Here is a 25983-nt window from a genome sequence, read left to right on the forward strand (position 1 = left end):
TTATGTTTTCACGAGGATAAAATTTGTTTCAAATAGATAAAAATAGAAAGCTGAATTTTGCAGTTGGAGTTGTGAGTCGCATTACCGTTTTCGGTACATATAATAACAACTACAATATTTCTGACTCCAAAAAATTTGGTTGCGAACAGATAAAAATTGTAGCAATTATTTAAAAAACGGGTTGCTTTGTTGTTGCTTTGGCTGACAATCTGGTATATTTTACTACTCTATGGTATATTTTGATTGTAGTACTATATCAATATATCAAGCATAGCCTTTGGTATATTTTTTAATGTACTTGAATTCGGTATATTTTAAGAGTAATCCCGCATTATTTTGTTTTCATTTAAAATGGATAAAAGGTATCCCACAGTCGGGCACACTCGACTGTAGCTATCTTAATTGTACTTCAATTAGTTATGCGGACGATCTATGTTACCTTTTATGTTATATAATGTACATTTAAGAAAAGTGTTGAAATGGAAGGTTGATAAATGAGTAAAATTATTAATCCAATGTATTATTTCATTAAATTTTGGATCCAATATATGAAATGAGTATTTCATTTAATTTTGGATTTAAATTTAACATATAATTTAATACAAATGCCAGATTTATGACAATGCACTTTAATAAGTTAATTTGCAAGACATTTAAGTTATATTTTGTGGTGATGGAAACAGTTAAGATGTTTTGGCTTCAAATCATGTGATGTTGGTTGTAATGTGTTTAAAGAGTTTTTCAAATATTTATCACAAATATTTTCCGCTGACATTTCGATCAAATTAATGTCTCAAAATAATTGGTGTCAGTAAGTATTTAATTGAAGCGCATTGTGAAAAGGTAGCGAGAAGTTGCACAACTCTCTCTCACAACTGACACGCGATTTTGGCGAATTTAACCGGCGGGCGCCAACAGCAACAGCAAAAGCAGTGGCAGGAGGAGCAGCAGCCAGCAGCTGTTTGTCAAGCGATTTGGCTCCACCTTGGAGCAGTCAGCCGAGCAGCCGAGCACCCAATGTTGTGCGTAGGTAAAGCGCGGCATGCGCGTGAGTGCCAAAAAAAAAAAAATAAAGTAAAAGGAGTGAGACTGCGGAGGACTCTAGCCTCATATTCACATATTCGCATTGGCATTCGCATGCCGAAGCTTGAAGCGACACGAGTCATAGCCAAGTTAGTCGGAACAGTCGACAGTCGGCAGTCGGCAGCCAACAAAACAATCGGAATCATCGGGCAGAGCTTCAGTCTTCAGTCGAGCAACGTAACTCGAACGCAACGCAACGGACGGCGGTGCCGCGCAGCAGTACCACGAAAAGACTAGCAAACTAACAATAAAAACAATAATAACAACAAATTGAAGGAGAGAGCGAGAGACAAGCGTGAAATACGTCAAAAGCAGCAGCAACAATTCATAACAATTCGTAACACAGCAGGCGACACATACTGTTAGTTAAGCTTGTTGTTGTTTCCTTCCTTAATGTTCTATATTTTTTTTTGCTGGTTTTTTTTTGATTGTTTGATGGACAGTTGTTTAATTGATACGAAGCAAGCATATATGTATTTTTTTTGGTGTTTTGCTGAATGTTGAATTCACTCAGTGACGACGTTGAAGTTACGTCAAAAGGAGCCACAAGCAGGCGACAGTAGCAGTAACAGCAACAGCAACACAGCAATCGCAACAGCAACAGCAACACAGCAGCAATAACAACAACAAGCGAGGCAAGGCGACGCGCCAAGCCCTGAAGCAAGTCTCAGAGCAGCCTTTGGCTTTGGCTTTGGCGCGTCGTTTTTTCCGTTCTTGTCACGATTTACATTTGTTCGTTGTGTTCGTTTTGTGTCCGTTTCTGTGTTGTTGTTATTACGCGTTGTTTTTCCTTTTTGTTTCAATTGTTTTTCTCGTTTTCTCCTTTTTTTTTTGGTTACCTTTTTGCTGATTTTGCAGCCGGCATCGACGCGACGGCAACAACAACAACAACAAAACGTGGCTCGTGCACGGGCGAGAACGCTTATGTAAAGTGTAATATGGAAGCATGTCTTCCACATCCAGCTCCGTGCTAACGCTGTCATCGTTCAATTTATTATTTTTCACCCAAGGTAAGGCTCAACACATAAACCACAATCAAATAAATTCTCAATTTATTTGCCATTTACATAATCTGCTTGCTGTTCTCTTGTTTTCAAATCGATCAATCTGATTTAGTACACAATTGTTGCTCATACGCCATGTTGGTCGACATTGTGCCACCATTGCAAATTTATAATTATTACTCAGCATTAGTTGTGCTCAGCGCCTGACCCAATTCCTTGTCCCTTTGGTGCACCACAAGACAACTCAAGCACACCTTACTTGCGTCCAGCCTAAGGCGGCTTAGCCAAAGGTAAAGGTAAAGGTAAATAACATTCCATTTTCATGAGGCAACGGCAACGGCAACAGCTCAGCACTTTTATGCAGCGAGCGTTGTCCCAACAGTTTTTGCTTCTTCTGATTACTAATTGCAATATACTATGTGTATTTGCGGCCAGCCTAAGGCGGGCAAAGCCTCTGGCAAATGAGTTTCATTCATCATGGGACACGAGGGCAGCTACCGAAATTATCCAAATTTAATGAAGTGCCCAGCGAACATAAACATTATGTCGTAAACAAATTTATTCAATTTAGTTTGAAATATTATCTCCATTTTAATCATTAATTAAGTTCAGAAAGTCAAAGAATATAAACAATACATATAATATAAACGATTTTAATGGAAAAGGAACGATATTTTTAAACGCGTTTTAAGCTTTTACTTACTTTATCTCTTAATATTAGCAGTTTTATTTACCTCACCAAATTACCGAAATTATCCAAATTTAATGAAGTGCCCAGTGAATATAAACATAATGTCGTAAACAAATTTATTCTATTTTGTTTGAAATATTATCTCTATTTTGATCATTAATTAAGTTATATAAAGCACAAAACATATTTTTAAACGTGTATTAAACATTTATCCTTATTGAAAGTCCAAGAATATAAGCAATATAATTTAAAAAAATTTGAAATGAAAATTTATTTGAAAAAAACCTTATCAAATAAGGAAAAATAATGTAAGCAATACAATATTCGCATTTTTATTTACCTCACCAAATATAAAGTGGAAAGTGTTTATTTCTTTTTAAAATAAACACTTAAAAACAAAATAAATTTCAATTAAACGTTATTAAAACACAAGAATACAAAAATTTGTTTGCAAAAATTAAAAAAAAAAATAAAAGTATTGGATTTCTTTTTAAAAACAAACACTTAATCAGGGTAACTTTAATCTTCGAATAAAATAACTATAAACAATAATTGCAACCCAAATGGAATACTTAATCGAATCCGGAGATTTCTGTAACTTCCCTCCATTTTCAAATCCTTGGGGTCATATGTTTATTGCAATTGCGGCTTCTGTTGTTCATAATTTATGAACGGTAATAATTCAAAACAAGTAAACAAAAATATTTTTATTTGAAAATGTTGCCCATCAATTCTAATTTCCCCATCGTTAGAGTAATGAGTGGTATTATTTGACCGTCCATTAGCATTCGGAAAAAAAGCTTTAGTATTTATAGGAAGCATTTTATTTGCAGCTATTGACAGTATTATATAAATATGAAGATTGAATTGATAATAGTCAGTTTTATATAAATATAAATGCAGTTTAGATGTTTTCGTAAAATTGACATATACATCAATATTATTGAAGTCAATTTGATTAAGCCTAATTTTTTTAATGTGAATGAACGAAATGGTTTTAATTTCTATAAAATGAAATTCTTTTTATATAAGCCTCAGGAATATTTCGGTATTTTTCCGTATATTCATTTGGTATATTTTATGAAGCATACTGTAATGTTTTGGTTTTCTTGAAAAGGGATGGCGGATAGCTTTCTAACTTGTTTTTAATGTGGAGATATTATTCTTCTATGATTTAATCTAAAGTGCAGAAAAAAATATAGCTCACCCAAATTTATATTCTAATCAAGAACCTGCAAAGTTTTTTATTCAAATATTTATGTGTGCCACTAGGGCTAAGGTAATCACGATACAAGCTGCAAATATTACGTATACGACGTGGTGTTACTTAGTTTATAAACTTTTGAAAACATTTAATAATTATATTTATATATAATTTCATAATATAAGAAGCTTTGAAAGTATTTTTTGAATTTTTGGTATTCTAACACTTTAAGCTGTATGAATAAATATTTTTATGGCTTGTAACGTCATAACAAACAGTTTTTATGTTTTGACCAAGTCACATTTATGGAGATTTAACTACATACATATATATGCAAATAGTCATCTTAAGTAGCCAAATTGGATTCTTCTACCCAAAAATATTCTGCTGAGTAATCAAGTTTTCTTTTCGCAAATTTAATAGTTGCAAGAAGTTGCCTATTGATTTTTCTTGAAGTTTGTTGGCGGATTCCAGCTCTGGCCAGAAAATGAATAATAGCTTTTGTGTGCATGTTGTGCTCATTAGATTTGGTATTTGGGTATTTCGTTTTTATTATTTTTTATTTTTATTTTTATTTTTATTGTGCCATTTGATATGCATTTATTCAGACCTTATCTCGAGTTGCTTTTGCAATTTAAAACTTAACTTGCAGTTGATTTAACATCAATTTAGGAATATTGACAGAGCTGTTGTTGTTGTGGCTCTGTTTTGTTATTGTTGTTATTCGATAATAAATCTCAGTCGACTAGGCCAAGTTAAGCGCACGCCTCCCGTTAGTTGACGCCCCCTTTTCTGCTCCAACTACGTTTTAATGTCCGACCAACTCGATTTGCATGCAAATTGCGTATAAATCCTTGACTCGTTTGTGTAGCCAGGTCCTTTAGAGTCCGCACTTGGTCCACGATTCGCAGCAAATGCAACGAGTCACGAATTGCGTGCTGTCAGAGCACAACGAGAAGCATGAGGAGGAGAAGGAGGCGTGGCAGAGGAGGCAGCATTGTATTATTTTATTTCTCATCTATTCTCTGCTTAAACGTGGCAGCATTCTTTTCATTTTATTGCATTTTTTTTCTCTCTATGTGTGTGTGTGTGTTTGTGTTAGTTGTTTTTTTTTCTTTTTGTTTTCTTTGGCTTAGAACTTAGTTCGCGGTCATCTAATAGCCGAAGCGTTTACTTTTAATTAAAAACTTCTTTGGCCAGCCACAGAATAATGAAATTGTGCGTCCACTCTGAATGTGCCTTCAAATTCAATTTCGCCAGTATTTTTCTCGGTTTTTTCGGTTTTGTCGGTGTGTTTTTGTGTTTGTCTTGCAGCTTTCCGCAGACGCAGACCTAATTAGTGTGCAATCATCAAGTTTATTGCAATGCACGTCGGAAGTTAAATTAAGTCATTAAATAGCTGTGCATCTCTTTGTCTTATATTGTTCTAATTATCTGTGCATCTTGTTGTTGTTGCTCTAATCAGCATTTCTATCAGAATACGTGACATAATGAGTTCCAATTCGAATTGTGCACTAATTTTAGAAGAGAATAATAAACAAACCTTTGGAGATTAACCATTTAATTTCAGCATCATTTTCGCATTCCGCAATAGTCGAGATGATTTATCAATTTTCGTAGTTGTGCATCTTTCAAAATATATTGACCCGAATATATTTTCTCAATTCCATAATAATAACAACTGAAATTCAATAAAAGCAAACTAATGTAGTATTTTCTTAAAATATACCAAATTAATATACAACTAACTACAAATATACCGAAGACTATATTTAGTATATCGATATATATACAATATATATTTTTGTAATTTTTTTATATATGTATATTGTTTTGTATATTTTAAGTATAATGCCGCATTGATTTTTTCTTAAATTGAATATAACCTATATACATGGTATATCAATGTAGTAATATACATATATATAGTATATAATATAATAGCCAACATTACTATATCGATATATCAAATATAGAGTACAAAATATACCAGAACCAAAGTAGCTAAGACTGGAGGCAAAAGTCGTTATTTTTTTGCCCTACAAAATTAGTTCTTAAATAATTTGTACAATTTTAATCTGATTGCAATTAAATTACTAGAAGTCATAAATGAAGTAGTCGAGAATATTAGCTAGAAGCTGGTATAAATATACTAAATTAACATAAAGAAGACAGAAAGAAGTATGATAATGTGGTTTCAATGATAAGATCCTTGCTTGCATCCGTTCACCTGGAGAGCTGTGAATTGTTTGTTCGGTAACACAAATAGTTAATTAGTATGTTCTTGCCATTGAAAAGGGCCGCTCCATCCATGATTTATGCATGCACATAAATTGTTGCTCTCTCTGCCTCCGGGGTTAACAATACCTATACCTACAATGTGGCACAATGGCAGCCGAGCAGGGCAAAACAATAACAAGACACGAGTCTGAGGCAGAGTCTGAGACAGAGACTGAGGCATCGCTTCGATGGCAGTCACGCCTCGGCTGATGATGAGATAGGATTGGGCATTAGAATGAACTCAACTGTCGCATGCTGAAGCTATTGTGCGGTTAACTAACTGTTGGTTGCAAGCACGGGGTAATTGTGATGCTGCCACACGTTCCACCTGCCCCCCCCTCCCACACTGAGTGCATATGAATGTGCAGGGAAAGTGTGAGTGTGTGTGTGTGCCAGTGAATGCAGATACTGCCGCCTTGCCATTTGTCTAGTTAGTTGTCAATGGCTTTTGTGGCTTGACTCTGCTGTGGGTGTCGACGATGTTAGTTTGTTGTTGATGTCTTTCACACACGCTCACGCTTACAGCACACTGCTCGCTGCTCGCTGCTCGCTGCGCACTATTTTTAGGGGGGCGTGCAACAAACACAAAACACAGAACACAGAACACAAACAAAACACAAAGTGCAATTAGAGCTTAACCCTCCCAGAACACAACGACGACGACGACGCTACTATTTTGGCCAAGTTATTTTTGTGAAAGCCACTGGAGCAAAATTTCAATGTCAAACGCAAAAGGTTAAGTGTCAAATATCAGGCATTGTTTGCTCTAACACACACACATACACACACTCACACTTTCCACATATGCATGTATTTATATACATATATCCGAGTATAGAAATGGGCGCTTTGATTTTGCATTGATTTTCCATGACGATGGCATTGAGTGGACGTAAGTCAAAGACATATGTGTATCTGTGTGTGTGTGTGTGTGTGTGTTGTTATTTTTGCCAAGAAAAATAAAACACAACAAACTTCTTATAAATAAACAAAACCGAAAACTTCTGCCACCCAAAACACGATTCGACTTGCGCATACCGTGCAGCAAACTTTTCATATTTGTCTTTATTAGATATGATGAAGCCATTTTGTGGCATATTTTTGCATGCAAATTGCGAACAATTTGGCGTCGAATAAACTTGCATTCGTTTTATAAATCTGTATAAAGAGTTTCAACGGATTTTTGGCATGTGTCCACATTCATTGATATTGATGTGACAGTGCTGAAATATTAAAAGTATGTTAAATAAACAGAATTTTATATATTTTTTAAATTAAGCAGAAAATATAACATATATAACACGTAAACGTGTTTAAAGCTGGGATGAAGAAAAGTTGTACAGATACGGATCAAACTTATATAGTATTAAAAGTATGTGAAGTGATGTTATAAAGTTTGTTATTTCTTCTTCTTCTTTTCTATTATAAAACAGCAAATATACTTTTAAAAAACAAAGAAATATATATTTTACAAGTGACCTTATATAAAGTACAATAGAAAAATAGAAGAGCTATACAATTCAGAAAAAAAATAACCTTGTATACGATTTTTGAAGAAAAAGAGTATTTACAAAAATTGTAAATTAAATTTTATTATTATTATTATTATATTAAACATATTTATATTTAATGAATCTCTAAAATCAATCTTAAAAGTGCTTCAAGAACATGAAAATCTTAAGGTAATCTATGAACGAAAGCGCTGTCAACTAAATAAAAACTTTATAAGAATTTCAATTGATTTAAAAAATGCAAAATTTAATATTTGCAGTTTTATTTTGAGAATTTGGCATTTGTTAAGTTATTATTATTATCTTATTGCAATACCAAATACATTTTCTTATAGCTGTCGGATTAATTCCTATAACTGCCAGATTATTGTGCTTAGTTTTAATAATGTGGTGTTATTTATTAATATTTTAATAAATCAATTTTGAAGAAGCATATTGACCAAGATAAAGATGCTTATCAGATACAAAAAGATACGTGTAACTCCTCAGCAAACTATTGAAACAACTCGATTTTAGAAACTGACTTTTCTTGGTGTAAGATTAAAAATTTCTTGTAACTCTTCAGAAAACTCTGTTGAATAAACAAACAAGCTATGTACCATCAAATCTAAAAAAAAGGCAGCTACAACTCTTGTAACGAGCTCACGTCCTAAAATTTGATTAATATTTATGTGGTCATTTAATAAAAAGTTGCTGTCCCAAATCATTTGTCCCCAAGTCCCAGTCTGACGCTCACATACAAAACTTTCATTACGATACTTTGCTAGTGTAACTAATGTGTGCAATAAACTTAAATTGTTGACATTGGCATTTGTTGAATTTGTGTAATTAAATGAGTCCACACACTCTACTATAGTATGTACTACTACCACTAGTAGTAGAAACATAATATTGCGTATACGCCACGTCTGCAGTGTATTTAACGCTCGCCGACAGCATTTGTTTTGTCAACAGCAGCGCCAAATGTGAATCGACGTACGTCTGTCCGCAGACGCCAACTCAGCGAAAACTGCGAAACTGTTTCACAATAACAGCCTTCTGACAATCAACTTGCGGTGCAGGATTAGCTCTTGTCGTCGTGACCTCGTTGTTTGGCGGAGAGGAGAGGATAGGAGAGGAGAGAATTTTCCCACTGTACTGCAACTTATTATGAATTTTAATTAATTCTGGCATTTTGTTGTGACTTTGCTGTGCTTGCTGTTTCACTGAATGGGCAACGCTCGAGAGTTCCAAGCTGAGAATTGCACAGCACTTAACAGATGTTGTTTTTTGTTTTTGTTTTTTTTTTTATTGTTATTACCATTGCAATAGCTGTTGCTGTTGCTGCTTCTACTGTTACTGCTCCTGTTGCTATTTGGCTGGGCATTGTTGTTGTGCAACATAGTCGCTGCCTGCCACTCACTTTTCCACTTGCCATCAAGTTGTTTAAGTATGACTTTTTGAGCCCAGGTACGAGTAGTTTGGCTTTGCTTGCGCTTTGCACTCGAGTCCTTGACGGAGAGCCGTAAATGGCTTTAGGTCGAATAGTTTTCGTAATAGTTTGCTTTAGCTCAAGTGGATTCGACTTACAGTTATGCTGTAGTTAGGCTAAAAACATTAATCATGATCACCAAGATCTCTACAGACAACAATGGCAAGTTGGTAATAGAGTTTTAGATTACACATTACACAATTTGTATGCATTTAAAAGGTTAAACATAACTACAACTTTCAAACTTTGGATTTAAATAATAAGCAAATGTAAAAATATTTGAGATACATCAAATTCTGTACACTAAATATTATGCAGTTGTTTACAATATTCAACTTAAATATATGTATATTTGTTTGGGTTTATTGTTATTTACGGTGGATTGAGTTTTTTGTATATGTATGTATGTTAAAAAATAGATAAGAAAACTACATTCGAATGTGATCGTCTTAATGATATATGCTACCCCTTGAAATGAAAGCAAAATAGTGCGGTTTTATTTTTAAAATATAACAAATTAACGTATCGAAATTATACTCAAATATACCACCACCTTTTTTTGGAATATCTTCATTTATGCTATAACACTCAAAATATATCATTGAATTTATCTGATAGCAATTCTTTTTTTAGAAGTCATAAATACTAGTCGATAATAAAAAAAAGCGTCGTTTAACTTTAGAGTATTGCAGTTATATGCAATGCAATTAAGCTTCATTTTGCAAACATATGAAACTAAATTTAGTTGTATTTTAACAACAGAACAAACTTTTGATGTCACACTTTAGTTTTTGTTTTGATTTAAGCCGCACAGCAGCGCCATCTAGCGTTTATTTTTACAGTTGTCGTCGTTTTTTTTTCTATGACTATCTGTGAATAATTAAATGGAAGTGTGTTTGGTTTATGCTTGAATTGTGTTTTTGCGAGTGTCATAACAAAAGCATAAATATTTATTATTTGCCACATATAAAATGAATGTTTTATTTTACAACTCACAACACAATTGAAAAGTGACCAAGCGTAAAGCCACGGAGCAACGAAAAATGCTTTGTCAATGGCAAAACAACATTGTGGCCACCAAAATGAAACTGGACTCTGGCTTAGCAATCCACAGAATAACGAATCGATCGGAACGCGTCCGAGAGGAGTTGAACCAACAAAAAAAAAAAATACAAAAATACAAAAATAAAAAAGAAAACAAAGAAAAGTTTAGTTTGAGTTTTCATTTTATGGCTGGCGCACACGAGAGTTTTCCTGCCTGCATTTTGAACAGGTATTGAGAGCTGTCAAATACCCAGCAAAAAGAAATTCCTAAAAGAAATGCTGCAGCAGAATGTAGATAGCAAGTTGAGTGTATAAATAGAATAAATCATTTCTCCATTACCAGTCTGCTTTTCAACATAAATCCATTGACTGCAACACTTCACAGCAATCTCTAACTTTGACTAGTTGACTGTATTACGCTTACAACTGGCGTCTGCTTGAAACTGGCTTTTGTTTCTGTTTTGATTCCTTTATATCAAGTTTCATTTAGACTGCCTTCCAAAAAAATTTGTGTAAAGCATTTCAAATGGACACTGAGCCTTTGTGGGGCCTGTTGAACGCTGAGTTCTGAGTGAGTTGCTTGAAGCATGCTGTGAATTCTTCTGAATAATTCGGACTATTTAAATGAGTTTTTCGCTTTTCGCTTTTTGCTTTTTGTTTTGCTTCTCCCGACATTTATGTGCGAAACTTTTGTTTACACTTTCGCCAAAAGTTTCATATTAAGTGGCTAGCATATTGTTTGCTTTTATTGCTTTTATTAGAACCTTGCCGTAATTCCAAACTGAGCTCATTACGATTATCATTAATACTCTTAATCGTATTGAGTAAACTTGGTGCGTTTATTTAGTACAAAAATCGAAGTTCACAATTAATGCAGATTGTTAACAAAGTCGATTTAATTCAAGTGTTTTGCTGCTAAATTGGATAAAGGAATTCCACAGCAATAATTTTTACTCTTTCATAATATGCCTGAAGGCACGTGCAATATATAAATGCAAAATTGCAGGTTTTTTTTTTGTTTTCTTTGTTGACAATTTTATTGGAAAAAATCAAACTTGATTTAACAATTGTTTTAGATTTTTGTAGAGTCTACTTCTGAAGGATTTTTGGTACATATAATATTATTTAATATTATGAAAATCAGATCAAAAATCAGAAAAAGCCTTCGGTACATTTTGGATATGGTATATTTTGAATGTGATGGTATATCGATATATCAAATATAGCCAAATATATATATATATATTTTAGTCATTTTTCGGCAATGGTATATATTTAATATAATAGTTTATCGATATACCAAATATAGCCTTCAGTGTATTTTAGTATTTTCGGCTTTGGTATATTTTAAATGTAGTATTATATCGATATAGCAAAATATGGTAATCGCCATGTTTTAGTATTGTTTCGGTATATTAATTTTCGCTATGTAAATTAATTTCTTTTATTGAAATTGGGTATCTCACAGTTGAGCACACTCGAATATAGCTTTCTCACTTGCTTAGTATTTTGTCGGTTTATTTTGTTAGTATATTTTAACTATAATACACTTAAGTGTAGCTTATTTGTTTTTTAATGCGATTACCTAAGACCATCAGGCCTTCCTCAGCTCCATTGCTCCATTGATAATTGCGAGCTATAATTAAGGCGATTGATTAGTGATAAGTGCATTAAATTAGTTTGGCGCGCTGCCCAAGGCAAAGAACTCAAAGTCAAAGTAGTCGCTGCTCGCACTCAAACTCTGCTGTATTGGCGACCTAATTAAACGCCAAACGCCAACGCCAACTGATGGACACTTGACGGGGCCACACACACACTCACACACACACACATACACATTCGATGACTTTCGTTTTGGGCTCGAACAGAATGTGAAACTGAAACTGGCCTCAACTGCGAGTCAAATGTATTGCAACTGGCACCCGTTGAAATCAATTAAATGACGTCAGCAAACGGGGTCGGGCCGATATTCAGTTTACGTTGCATACTCTCAAGCTGCACATGGCAAACCATTACATAATATGCATGTGTGTGTGTGCATCAGCATCAGCATGTGCATGTGTGTGCGAGTGTGTGTCTTTTTGGTTTTAGCCATTTCAGCGTGGCATGCTCTGTCCTTATCTGGCTTTAAGCCCGATGCCTCCCACAGCTTCAACAAAAGCTTGCCCAAAAGTTCTCTACACACACGCACACTTGCAAACTAATGCAAGTGTACTATGTGTGAGTGTGTGTGAGTGTATGCTCTTCTCTCGACCGTCTCTATTTTGGCCAGAGCATATCAAACATTCCAAAGTTGTTATTACTGTTGAGGGCAAACTCATTTGTTGTGCCGTTGTGCTCAGCTTTATCAACATGTTCGCATGCACAACTCACCAAGCGAGCGAATGCCTGACAAACTGACAAACTGACAAACTGCCTGACGCGCAACATGACAGTATGACGGACTGAAGTTCAACCGATGTAAAATGTGCTACATTGAATCATCAATCACATTGCACACCGAATCGCGTCTACTCTGTGTGTTCATATTAGTTTCAAAAGATTTCATAATATGTATATATATTTAGCAGAAGATTTTATAATTTATATATGTATATATTATCTAAATGATAAGGTCTACTACTCATTAGATTCAGAACTTGTTATAATTTCTATATACATATATATACATATATTATATAATATATTGTTATTTCTTTGTTGATATGTAAATACTTGTATTTATTTAAACACAAATTATATTCTTTAAATTATAATAAACATTAAAAACATACCTTAATCTTTATGTATATTTAATTTATTATTTATTTTGAAAATAATCAAAAAGTTAAAGCTATTTAAAAAGTATTGAAAGCAAAGGTTCCACAGTTATTCCACCTTTGGCTACATTAAAAAGATTATAAAAAATAATGTTAATAACTTACAGATTAAACTCTATTGATTTCATATATACAAATATATTAATAACTATGAAATTAATTCATTGCCACAGTTAAAGTTAAAGTTATTGCAATAGTCACATAAATATATTGATTAATACTAACTTTATTCAGTTCAATTTAAGCTAATAATAAATCAGATAACACAAAATCAAAAATCCGTTTAAATATTTTCAAATTTAAAATTTCTTTTAGATTCAACTGAATGTAAAAAATATTATTAAATCCTTAGTTTTTCAAAAGAAAATATATATTTAATGTAGTCACAGTATGAATATTGAAAAGTGTATCAAATCTGACACATAAAAGGTACTAAAAGTTCTGTTCAATCTGTAATCCGATTGATAATGATTTGCTGTTTTGTTTTTTTTCTGCTATTTACTTTCACATGTTTGAGCACGCGAAAGTACTCACTATGCAAATATGACACGAAAAAACAGAAGAGGAGAAAAATATTTCGCTTATGCGATTTTATTTGGCACATTTGCGCCGTGTACCTTTTATGGGGAGTCTGAACCCTGAGCACACACATATGCACATATGGCATATAGCATATAGAGTAGTGTATTTGTATAGTATATGGTAGAGGAGAGCAGGCAGACAAGCTGTAGTTGAAGCTGAAGCTGTGACTGAACAGACATTTTGGTGGCAAGTCCTTTCAATTGCTTTCAGTGCTCAGGGACACACACACACACACATGCACAGGGCAGACATTCACTCGGAATGATGAGCATTATTTTTGACGATTGTGCTTTTGTCAAACTATCCGTATCCGTACCTTCATAAAGACCCAAAAGTCTTTTTAGTTAAAAGGCGTTCGAGTGTATGGATATTCAAACATTGACATAAATGTTGACTTTTCAGAGATATTTGCGCTCTTGCATTGGATTTAACAATTGTTGTTTTGCAATATTGTTAATTGCTTTTGACTTTTGTGACGTGTGTTGGCATTATGAAACGATAAGACAGCTTTTCATTCATATCACATAAAAGCAAGACATATTTATTTGATTACTTAAATCTTTAATAAGACGAAAGCTGATGACCTGCTTCTCACTAATATTTAAATTATTCAATATAGTAAGTTATCCAAGTTGAAAGCGTTTAAGGCTGAGGAAACAGAAATAGACTCAAATTGGCAGGAAATGAGTTTTATGAATAATTTGCAGAAAATTCCTTTAACGTTTTTAATTGCGTTGCCAAAGTGTTGAGTAGTAAAAGGCTTTTGTGGCGCCTAAATTCATTAGTTCATACAAATTAAATAACATTTACAGCTAAACTTGAAAATGAAAGGAAATTTAATGTTTGCATGTTTATGATTATGTAAGTTATTTAAGAAAGTATTTTATGACAAAAAAAAAAATCTAAGTTGCTTTTGTTGATAATCTGACATATTTTGTACTTTATATTATATTTTGAATGTAGTACTATATCGATATAGCAAATACAGCGTTTGGTATTTTTAGTGTCTTTTTTATATTAATTTGGTATATTTTAGGTAACTGTTTTGCTTTTATTGAAACTGGCTATTGAGAATCTGTATAGTTTATTTTGAATGAATCGATATACCAAATAAAATATTTTCGGTATAGTAATTTAGTTTTGCTTTTATTGAAAATTGTGTAACGAGTATCTCACAGTTGAGCATACTCGAGTGTAGATTTCTTACTTCTTCTTAAACCAATTTTATTCTAGTCTGATAGTGAATTATTTGTCATAATCATTGAGACTAAGTTCAAGCAAATTTCGAATTATTTTGGAATAAAATGTATTTTATTCATGATAATTTATGATTTGTACAACATATATTTCTATGTTATATTTAACATTTATCTTCGAGTTTCCTATATTATTTTTAAATTCGTTTTTAACAAAGTAACCAAATATTTTTAGCCTTATGTTTTCCCTCTTTTTCTTGGCTTTTTCCAAATAAAATTTGGCAATATACTAATCATTTTCACTCGCTTTTCAAAGTTGAATCACTTACAAAAATAAAAAAACCGTACAACACAATCTATATATGGATTTATCGTAAGAATGGTTGCGTGTCGCAAGCACATTTTGCGAGCAGCGATAAAAATCTGGGTAAATAATTTTCACTTCACGACCTTGGGGCAAATGTCACAACTTATAAATAACAAGATGGTTTGCCAATATATTTTCCTTCCTTTGATCGACCGTCTACTGTCTGTCAAGAGCAATAAACTGCAAAAAAATGACCAACGATTCGACGATGAAGAGAAACATCTGCAAACGTTTGTAAAATGATTTCAAAGGCGAAACAAAAAGAGGATTATTAAAGGCGTACCCCGGCCAGAGACTGCAGATTGAGATAGTAGATGCCACAGATATCGAACTGCACGGGATTCTGCATAATCTGCACAGCGAACTCGTTAGTTTGAGTTCGCGTAGAGCGCATATTTAAGCCAGTTCGCATTCTTGTCTGCTGATAGGCGGCATTAAGTAGATGCTGCAGCTGTGCCGACTGCAGCGAGAATAGAAATGTTTAGGTGACTGTAACTCTATTCCAAATGCTACTTACATGCTTGGCACATCGCTCTGAGGCTGCGCACAGTATCCAGATCTTCATCATGGTGGGCAGCAGGACGTAAAGTCCTTGCCACACCAACAGCCAGGTGAGATTCGAGTCCGAGATCTCCCAGAGCACAATGTAGGCATAGCAAACCATAATGAAATCGCCGATGCACAGCATATTCAACATCAGTACCGACAGGCCATAAATGCCCGATATCTGGCGACTCAGGCGCACAATGTGCGCATAAGTTGCACGCAACTCCAAGCTGCAACGTCGTCCTTCTGTCAGTTCATCCTGCAGCTGCAGCAGCTGCGCATCGAGCCGCATCACGAGCATTGCGACCTGCAGGCAGCGTCCACGCACCGCTTGAGTGCTGAACAAGTAGCGAATGTTGGCGATCATTTGGCTGACCTGAAGCGAATTGAACAAACCCATGAGTAATGCGCTCGTCGTCACACTGCAGTCGACTATCAAATGGATGCGCAAGGTGGTCAACGAGATGCGTTTGCTGCTCATATCCGGCAGCTGGGACAACAGCAATCGCTCGCGATTGCGAAAGAGCAGAGCCTGCAACACCATCACCATGTGTGTGATCAGATAGGCGACATTCATCGCATCCAAGATCCTGACAAAGCCGTTGTAGTGCTGTTGTCGTCGTAGCTGGAAGTCGTTCAGCTGCCAGCCCCGGTTCAAATAGTGCCACATTTGCAACATCATATCGCCCAGCACCATGGCCAGGTACGCACTCAGCAGTCCTTGTGTGGCACGTTTCTGGGCGCTGCAGGTGATCGCCAGCACACGGAAATAGAAAGTGAGAAAGCGTAGCGTTCGATTGGCCATAATCCACTCGACTAAACCGCGTCAAAGCTAACGCTGTCTGTGCGGCTGTCCTTTCAGCACATGTGTCTCTGTGACCTGTATCAACTTAATTAATCATATTGCTCTGGGGTGTTGGCTGTGTTGCACACAGCAAGTCAAAGTAGCCGCAAATCGATAAATTGAGCTACTGGAAGAGGAACTTTCGAAATAGCTTTTCATGAGAATAAAAAAGAAGTCAAATGTTGTTGTAATTAAAAGCATTGCACTCTTGACCAATAAATTGTTATGTCGAGGCTAAAAGATTCGCATAAACAAAAAGTAAAATTTATTCAAATTGAAGTTCTTGATAATGAGTTTTAGAATTCATTTTATTTACACCTTTATGAATCCAAGATTTAATTAGCAAACTTCTTGAATAATTTCCGTTTTTAATCACAATTTGTTGTACTTTTCTGTTGCAGTGCTAACGGTGCTTAGTATCACCATCAAGTACAACGAATACGCAACGGATAAAGGCGGCAATTTCAGCATACCCTGCATTGCACAGGGCAATATTATGTGGGTGAAGGAGCACGGCAACAATAACACCATTATACAGGTAAGTTCACTTCGAAACAATATATTGAGAACAACGAACAATAGAAGCTTACTTGTTAACATATTCCATTTTTAATTTTAAGCACCATTTCTATGAAACTTTGACAAATTATTTAATCGGTAAATTACGCAAACGTTTAACTTCGCGTACGCCAAATTAAATAAAAGTATAATTGTACATTAATCAAATTACGTTCATATACAAGTCGATTATGTTTGCTAAATAAAACACAAGTCAGATTATATACAATATTATATAATTCAAATTATACAAGCCACATAATTCATACGTCAAATATGTCAACTTTGATGTAAGTCAAATTAATTTTACGAACGTAATTTGCTCCAAATTATGTGTGATTAAAATTACGTATACAAACATTATAATATAAATCAAATTACGTATACGTCAAATTGCGTATTTGATAAAATACGCATACGTATAAGAAAAATTACGTATACGTTAAAATGAATGTACTTAACGTACAAGTTATATAAGTAATGTAACATTGAGTTAACGTCAATTTCGCTTCTGCAAGATTACCTATACGTTAAGTTACGCTTTATGTATACATTAATCAAATTACGTATACGTTGAATTGCGTATCCGATAAATTACGCAAATTATATAGTATGTACATACATATATAGAACTTACATATTTAACCAATCACGTATGCGCAAACTTATGTTTAAGCAAAATTAAATTACGTTATTCATTATTCAAATTGCATATTTATCATATTAAGTATATATGTATGTCCAATTACGTATACGTCAAGTTGCCATACGACATATCACGTATACGCCATACTGTGCCATTATCAAATTCAGGAAATTTATTGGTTACCTTAAACGATAGCAATATAATTAGTAGCTGCAAATTTGAGCGTTTCCCATAACTAAAAGTTCAACATCTTGATTAAGACTCAAGGTATAGTTTAAGGGGCAGACAATGCTGCTTCTCCTGCTGCGTGTTTTGTTCCCTACAAAAGGCACTTAGTGGCCGTAGCCTTGTTTCCTTTGGGCACTGAGCACATTGAGCAACGCCAGCCTATAAATAACAAATTTTCTTTGGCTTTTCTGACATTAGTCCCTGAAGGCACGAGGATTTTATTTTGGCATTCCGTTGAAGCCTTGTGCCTAGATGTGGCCAGAGTTTAGCTGGGGCTTCCATGTGCTTGGGCTTGTATTAGGATGACAGGCGTTTTAGCTTAATCAATCACAAACATAAAAACCTTTCTTTAATCGATGGACAAGTTTATGCATTACCAAGAGTAATTGTTAACAAATTTCATTAATGAAATTTCGAATTTTTATAATGTTTTCTAAAATGTTTACATTTAAATTATGTACGTAATAAAGTGAATTGAAATATCTGTTACGCAGATATTTCTTTTTCGATCATAATTCATAGTTTTCAATGCTATAGTTTGGCTTTCATATCAAAGCATTTGGATGATTGAATGTTTGGTTGACTTCATTGACATTTGGCTTTTATCTGGTTGGCTTTTGTAGACGGGTCGAGTGCTGGTGCTGCGCAATGTGAGTACCTCGGACAGCGGCATTTATGTTTGTTTTGCGACGCTGCCAGTGACAACGAGGCAGACGACAACAACAACAACAGCCACAACAACAAGTACAACTGTGACCACAGCAATAGCAGCAACATCGAGGACGATAACAACGGCGACACCAACGACGGCGACGAAGACGACGACGACGCAGGCAGCAACAATCCCAGCGACAGCAGCAACTACCTCACCGCAGCAGCAGCAGCAGCAGGAGAATGAAGATAAGCAGGAAGAGCACAAGCAAAACGTGAAGATTGCTGATGATGATGAGAAAGGCCATGACAATGAGCAGGTCAAGCAGGTGGAGCAGGTGGAGAAGGAGAAGGAGGAGGAGGAGGAAGAGGAGCTGGAGTATCAGGCTTTTCAGCGCATCAGGCTAACGGTGCGCACCACTCCGGGCCCCGTGACACAGCTGTACTTCAAGGCCTCGACAATACTGGGCTTTCTCATTTGGCGCTTCAATAAGACGCAATCGGGCGGCTATCCTGTGCGCAGTTTCACGGCCGAATATCGCAATGTCTCGTACCGTGTGCCGCCGGCAAATGTTAGCTACGAACATGAATGGAGTCGCATGGATCCCATTAACATAGCACCCAATGTGGTGAGTACCTCATTTCTCTTCATTTTTTGGGGGGCATGGCAATTTAAGCAACGACGAATCATCATTTCCGCTTTTTTAATCACTTCCGGGGCCACAACGAATACAAATAAAAAAAAAAAACAGCGTCAAATGGAAGTCTATCGCCTGGCACCGAATACCACCTACGAGTTTCGAATATGGGCCAACAATGAGCTGGGCAGCGGCGAGGTGGTCACCACCAATGTGACAACATTGCCGGAGACCAAGGAAGAGGGTAAGCTGACATAATGTTTAACTTGAAGTACTACTTGTTGTCAGGAATTGAACCGAAATAGTTGATAGCAATAGGGTAATGAATATTTACTAATCATTCGATAGTTTTCTTGCTGTCGTAACTATCGTACATACATCTATATGTGTTAGTAGTTGCTCTCTTTCATTTTGTGTGTCAACTATACGCAACGCAGGGAGAGAATGCAAGAGGATGAGGAGGAGGAGAAGGAACGAAAGTGAGAGCAATAAAGTGTCCCTGCGTTGCGTGTCCTTTTTAGCTATGTATGTATGGTAGGAGTATTAGCACTTACTATCGTATTACTCATAGAAATACTATCGATAACTATTTATGATTTATGATTTATGATTTATGTTGTTCAACTATTGTTTTGTTATCATTCGTTATTATTCTTCTTATTCTTCTTCTTCTGATGATGATAATGGTGATGATGTATTTTGTATGTATGTAAGCGAGAGTTGTTCAAGTATATTTTTTGTATCTGGTAATTTTGTTTTTGTCATCTCTCTTTTTCTTGTCTATATATCTACATATATATATCTGTGAACCTGTGAACGATAAACGATACGACACCTACGCCGCCTACGTCAACGTCAACTTCGACCTCGACTTCGACGTCACACAGATCTCATACGCCTTATTAAACCCGACTTAGATAATTTCGATCCTCGCATTTGGATAGTCGCCGTCAGCATAGTGCTGGGAACACTTGTGATATTAGCCATCGGACTCTGTATTGTGCTCTCTAAGGAGTGCTATCAATCAACGCAAATGGGTACAGCCAATTCGCCAACGTCAATAACAATAACCGAATCCAAATCATAATTTTGCCCAACAACAGCAAAAAAAAAACAGACAGACAAACAATCGCTCTATCTCTTTCTCTCTTTTGAACTACTTCCATTATGATTTGGATATATATTCGAATACATTTTGTTATTGTTGTTGTTCATGTGGCAAAACGATAGCCAAAATGAATTAAATACAATATGCAACTGCAACTGCAACGTTTCATGCTTGCCAATCAATATTTATTGCCATTGCCAGTGTTGTGTAAATTTGCAAAAAGGAAAAAACAAAACAAAAACCGAATGGATTATTATTATAATTTTTTTCATTTTGATTTAATTATGATTTGTATTTTGTTTGCTCGCCTCAATGTTTATTGTTGTTGTTGTTGTCGTTATTGTTATTGTTGCTGTTGCTATTGTTGTCGTTATTGTTGTTGTTGTTGTTGTTGTTTGGTGGTCTCACAAACTATTATTATACTATATTGTATTATGCTATACATATTTAATTTAAGTCCTGCGTTCCACATTTGATTTGCATTAATTAACAAAATGTGACAGCATATTAATCTCTAAGTAGTACATATTATATACTATATATAACATATGTAGCATCGTATAAATATTCTCGCTCGTTTTACGCTTCCTTACCATTTCGATTAATCCACATCGAATCGATAAGTGCTCTGCATACATAAATAATTGCATTGCAATTTTTGCATACATACTACATAATTATTATTAAGCCGTAATCTTAATGATCATTAGCTGTCGAGCACATCGTTTGTAATGATACAGATGTATTATCTTTATAGACACAGCAAGCAAACCAGTCGCAACTTCTTTTTGGGCATAACTCACATTCAACAAGCTTCCATTTTCTTAAAGTCACTGGCAAAAGTTACAAGTATTAAAGAAATCTATATAATTTTTATATCAAGTATAACTCTTGGTAAATTTTTGGATTTTTTTTTGGGTATATTTCAAGAATAATACTGAGAATAACCTTCGGAATATTTTTGAAATTTGCGGTATATTTTAAAACAAATACCAAATAAAATCTTTGGTAAATTTTTATATTATTTCGGTACACTTCAAGAATAATACCAAGTACAACCTTTGGTATATTTCAGTAATTTTTCTGTATTTTTTTTTAAGAATAATACGTTTTGCTTTTACTCAAATGCAAAATAAATGCTTATTTCTATTTGTTATTTGACAGTTTTTATTTAGTAGCGTGAACTTCGATTTGAATTATTTAAAGCAAAATACAAATACTTTTGCCAGTGATTTTATATGTAAATATATGTGCATACATACATACATATGTCTGCATACTGTAAATAACTAGCTGAACAAATATATTGTTTAGCAATTTAAATAAAAGTAACTATTGAAATAAAATAACAATTTCAAAGCTAAATAGTCAATAAATAATCAATGTGTCCAGTCGTTATAAACGTTTTGAATAATCCTACTCAATTTTAAAATATACAATAAAAAATTACAATTTTGAACTTTAAATATTTGCGTGAAACGATAAACGATAAAATATTTAGCACTTAAGGATTTTAGGCTATGGTTTAATGGCATTTATTAATAGCTGCAATATGAATTTTCATATTAATAATGGTTGTTCTTTTAAATTTCACAAATTGGTTTAAACATTGCTTAGCATTTTATTAAATACTTGCAATTTTACACTTAGGGAATCTTCCAAATGTTTGTGATATTTTAATGAATATCAATCTCAAGAACTCTCTATCTACGCCGTCCTATTTGAAATATGACATATGTACATAGTACCAACTACATCTCAAAAAAGAGAAGCCAATCACTTTATAAATTTATCTAATTGTAGTAACAACTAAAGTTAGCTGAATTTAAAATATTTGTAATATTTATAAACTCAATTTTATATTAGAATTCAAATAACTCAATAAAAATGTGTTTAGAAGTAACTCAAAATTTATTAATTAGATAATTTAGAATACATTTTTGCTTTTATTGGATTTTTCTATATATTTATATAGTATTCGAAATTAATAAACATAAAAAATAATTCACGTAGTAAATTGAAGAGAATTCGATTAGTAGATCAGAGCATTCCATAGATATATTTTCGGCTATTCTTGAGTAGTAATGTTTTCTTCCAATAGCGACCAAAGTATTAGGCACAACTGTGATAGCTAGCACTCTTAATCAAAATAAATAAACAAATAAAATTAACTGCAGCTAAAGTGATGCACTTATTTGATGGGATTTCAACAGGAAAAAAATTGTAATATGCTTTAATAGCTTTAAATGCGACCAAAAAAGCCAAAAACAAAAAAGGAACAAATATACCAAAAAAAAATACATATATACCATGTACTTTAAATGATAATAGATACATATGTATATATAATATATATGTGTGTATGAAAGTAGCAGCTTGTGATAAGATCAGTGATATGATTTATGCTTTCCTGTGTTTGTTTTCTTGGTGTCGTGTTCTTGTTGATGTTGAAATACCCAAAAAACAAAAATGTTTAGATAACGCTTTATTGATGTTGTAAACTGAATGTAATGTAAACTCGATATATATATTAAATACTAGCTTTAGACATGTATAAGTAGTGAACTAATTCCATTTGTTGTGTTTCCCTTAAGGCACGTTAATTTCAATGTTTTAACCTTAATGAAAGACAAATACATTCAACTATCGGAATATACTCTCGAGTACCCGAGTCTTGTTTTGAGTTATGTGCTTATTGCTAAACACTAAACACACACGCACACACGGATACATGTAAACCACACGCACACACACACACCCAAACACACACATTACGTATACGCACTCGCATTACGTATACGCCTTGTCTGTTCGCTGAGTGCGCTTAGCCACTTGGCCACTTGGATACAGCCGTTTACTTTTAGTAAATACTGTGAATAATTGCACACACACAAACACACTCACACTAGCTCAATTATGAACATGTAATTAAGAGCACACACACATACACAGAGACAACAACAAAGAAAACGAAACTAATAAAAACAAAACGCATAAAGGTAAAGTAATTAATGTCAAATGCCTAATTCAGTGTTTTCTCGTTTTACTCTTTCTCTCTCTCTGTTTATCTCATTCTCTCTTTTCCCTCTCCCTCCCCGTTCGCTTTCCTTCTCTTCATTTTCTACTCTACTCTACTCTCTCTCTCTCTCTCTCTCCCTCCCACATTTCTAACTCGAACTGTCCTCTCTCTCTCAATGCTTTATTCTATGCGGCGGCCATAGAACTTCAAGATGGTTGGGACAGCATTGAGCTTATACCGAATATAATACTTAATCCCGGTTTCAGTGAATCTGACGGAGCTAAGAGCGCGCCGCCGTTCACGCGCACCGTTATCTTTGGCCACAACGGACGAGCGTACGATGATGATGATGATGACGATGAGGATTACGAGGAGGAACAGGAGCCGACTATGGAGAAATTCAAGCGCAAAGTATCGGTATTCTTTACAGGTCCCACCATTAAACGTATTTGAAAGTACAAAATGCAATTCTATGGCGTTGCTTTCGACTTCACAGATTCATTTAGGTTGTTGATTGTGCTACGGTTCGGAGTTCGCAATTCATATATACAACACACACATATAGTATACATTCACTTGTGTCTGTAGAGCTTATCAAAAATAATAGATTTCGGTTCGGTTTCAGTTGCCAGAACACAGGATTGATTGATTAGTACTTACTGCAATACGCTATTAAGGGTTCGCTTTGCTTTACGACAAACATAAACAAACAAAACCAAAAATAAAATCTGAATAAGAAAGGAGAAATGCATTCTAAATCATTACGAATAAGTTCCGACTAACAAAAGTGAGCTTCATGAAGAACTGAAACCTTAAAAACTATGAATCGTTAAACTAATCTAAACTAATGCAGTTAATTTGGTCTCTCAGCTCGCTACAACTTGAATTATTTACAGAAAATGTTGAACATTTTGTGCTCATATTAGATTGTTCAGGTTGCAGACAGACATTACTCTTATAAACACATTGTGTATTTTACATGATATAAACATAAACATAACTAATAATAATAATAAAATGACAAAAATATTGCTGTGATACAAATTCAATTGAAATGGACATTGTAAGGATTTATAAATACGAGTACTCGTAAATAGCAAAATCAAATTGAAAGACACAATCCCAAATTATGTACGAACAACTAACTAATTTAGTTACAAGTAACAAGATAATATATTATTCGAATTGAAACATCAAACTCACATATATTACATCACAGATTTGCTGAAATTCGATTATTTAAATAGTTCTAGCCAAATGAAATAGTTTTGAAAATGCTGTTAATAATTTTCTTGTTTCGTTTAGCTTAAAATTTAGAAAAAAAAAAAACAGATGAAAACACAACTGTGAAAGAATTTTATAATTATGCAAATATTTTGCACAGTAACGCGCACCAAAAATAAAAAATAAAAAATAAAGATTATATAGTATACATATATGAAATGAGATTAGTTGTTACATCAACGAAATGTGCTATGATTTAAAAATCGATTGTTAAGAACAAAGAAAAGTGCATAAGAGTTTTTTAAACATTTTAAAGTGGCAATGCCGTGTGCTTTAGTTTTCGACTTAGGAGCTACGTACATAATTTACAGGAAACAATTTAAAACCTACATATATATACATATGTATATAAATTAAATACAAATAATATTTATATAGCGTAGTTAATGTATCTGAGATAACTGCTTCCACACAACCCACAAACCCAAAAAAAAAAAAACTAAAAAAATATTGACATTTTTATGATACTCTTAATAGGAACACATTCAGTTGAATAAATAAATGCAAAATCAAAAAACGCAAACAACAAGAAAAAACTAGCACAAAAACTAATATTATAATTATATATATGAATAAATTCGAAATAAATTTATATACATACATGTAAATTAAGAAAGACTGTAGCTAATTGTTAAGACACTTAGCCTGATTGTTTAATGATGCTTTAAATTATCAAAATCAATGTCAATACTTTACTACCTATTATAGTATTCTGTTTTTTCACACACACATTTTTCTCGATTATTATTTAGTATTTTTTTTAGGAGAGAAACTAACTTTAGTATACTGCACACGCTTATGCCTTAAAAACTTACGCATAGGTTCTAGTAGTTATTGCTTCGAGTTTATCGTTCTCAATACGCTTCTCAAAACACAACACAAGATGAGGTCAGCAATGATTTAATTATGAAATTCTGTGCATATAGTATGTAATCATTGTATGTACATATACTACATATACATATATATACATAGCTGCTTTGACTTAAGATTCCAAGTAATACATTGAAGCTCCTAATGCTTTTTGTAAATCAACGCTGAAAATACTATTTAAAAAAAACTAAAACTGTGGAAAATGATAAAAAATTGGTTATACTACAATAAAGTAACAACACTTCACACACACACACACACAAACAAACACACATACAATTTGAAATAAAACAAAGTTTACATAATGCAAAAAGAAACAGAGAGTATTTCATTGAA

The 25983-nt window shown here is 33.9% G+C and overlaps 2 protein-coding genes across 4 annotated transcripts; one reads left to right on the forward strand and one right to left on the reverse strand.

Annotated features, from left to right (window-relative positions):
• The first annotated feature begins 1131 nt into the window (after positions 1-1131).
• Positions 1132-25962, forward strand: LOC132797107 (contactin-2). 3 transcript variants are annotated; one of them, XM_060808619.1, is made up of 7 exons: positions 1132-1444; positions 1942-2093; positions 17044-17180; positions 18698-19354; positions 19478-19607; positions 20251-20400; positions 23757-25962. In XM_060808619.1, exons 2-7 carry the CDS (start codon positions 2030-2032, stop codon positions 24002-24004), a joined length of 1386 nt encoding a protein of 461 aa, XP_060664602.1. In that variant the 5' UTR covers positions 1132-1444; positions 1942-2029; the 3' UTR covers positions 24005-25962. The 3 variants fall into 3 exon arrangements, with proteins under 3 accessions (XP_060664602.1, XP_060664603.1, XP_060664601.1); XM_060808618.1 differs by having other exon boundaries at positions 1135-1444; positions 23693-25961; XM_060808620.1 differs by lacking the exon at positions 20251-20400 and having other exon boundaries at positions 1133-1444; positions 23693-25961.
• Positions 15402-16603, reverse strand: LOC132795317 (putative gustatory receptor 9a). Its single transcript, XM_060805970.1, has 3 exons — positions 15770-16603; positions 15536-15712; positions 15402-15474 (listed from the first exon to the last, which is right to left on the reverse strand). The coding sequence occupies exons 1-3, from the start codon at positions 16601-16603 to the stop codon at positions 15409-15411; spliced, it is 1077 nt and encodes a 358-aa protein (XP_060661953.1). The 3' UTR covers positions 15402-15408.
• Positions 25963-25983: the final 21 nt, after the last annotated feature.

The sequence above is a fragment of the Drosophila nasuta genome, chromosome X (genome assembly GCF_023558535.2).
Source record: "Drosophila nasuta strain 15112-1781.00 chromosome X, ASM2355853v1, whole genome shotgun sequence".
Classification (NCBI taxonomy): Eukaryota; Metazoa; Arthropoda; class Insecta; order Diptera; family Drosophilidae; genus Drosophila; species Drosophila nasuta.

Coding starts and splice junctions, on each gene's coding strand:
- LOC132795317 (XM_060805970.1), bottom strand. CDS start 16,603: ATGGCCAATCGAACGCTACGCTTTCTCACTTTCTATTTCCGTGTGCTG. Junction 15,713..15,769: donor CAGAGCGATGTGCCAAGCAT/GTAAGTAGCATT, acceptor TTCTCGCTGCAG/TCGGCACAGCTGCAGCATCT. Junction 15,475..15,535: donor ATCTGCAGTCTCTGGCCGGG/GTACGCCTTTAA, acceptor AAACGTTTGCAG/ATGTTTCTCTTCATCGTCGA.
- LOC132797107 (XM_060808618.1), top strand. CDS start 2,030: ATGTCTTCCACATCCAGCTCCGTGCTAACGCTGTCATCGTTCAATTTA. Junction 19,608..20,250: donor GCCGGAGACCAAGGAAGAGG/GTAAGCTGACAT, acceptor GACGTCACACAG/ATCTCATACGCCTTATTAAA. Junction 20,401..23,692: donor CTATCAATCAACGCAAATGG/GTACAGCCAATT, acceptor CGGCGGCCATAG/AACTTCAAGATGGTTGGGAC.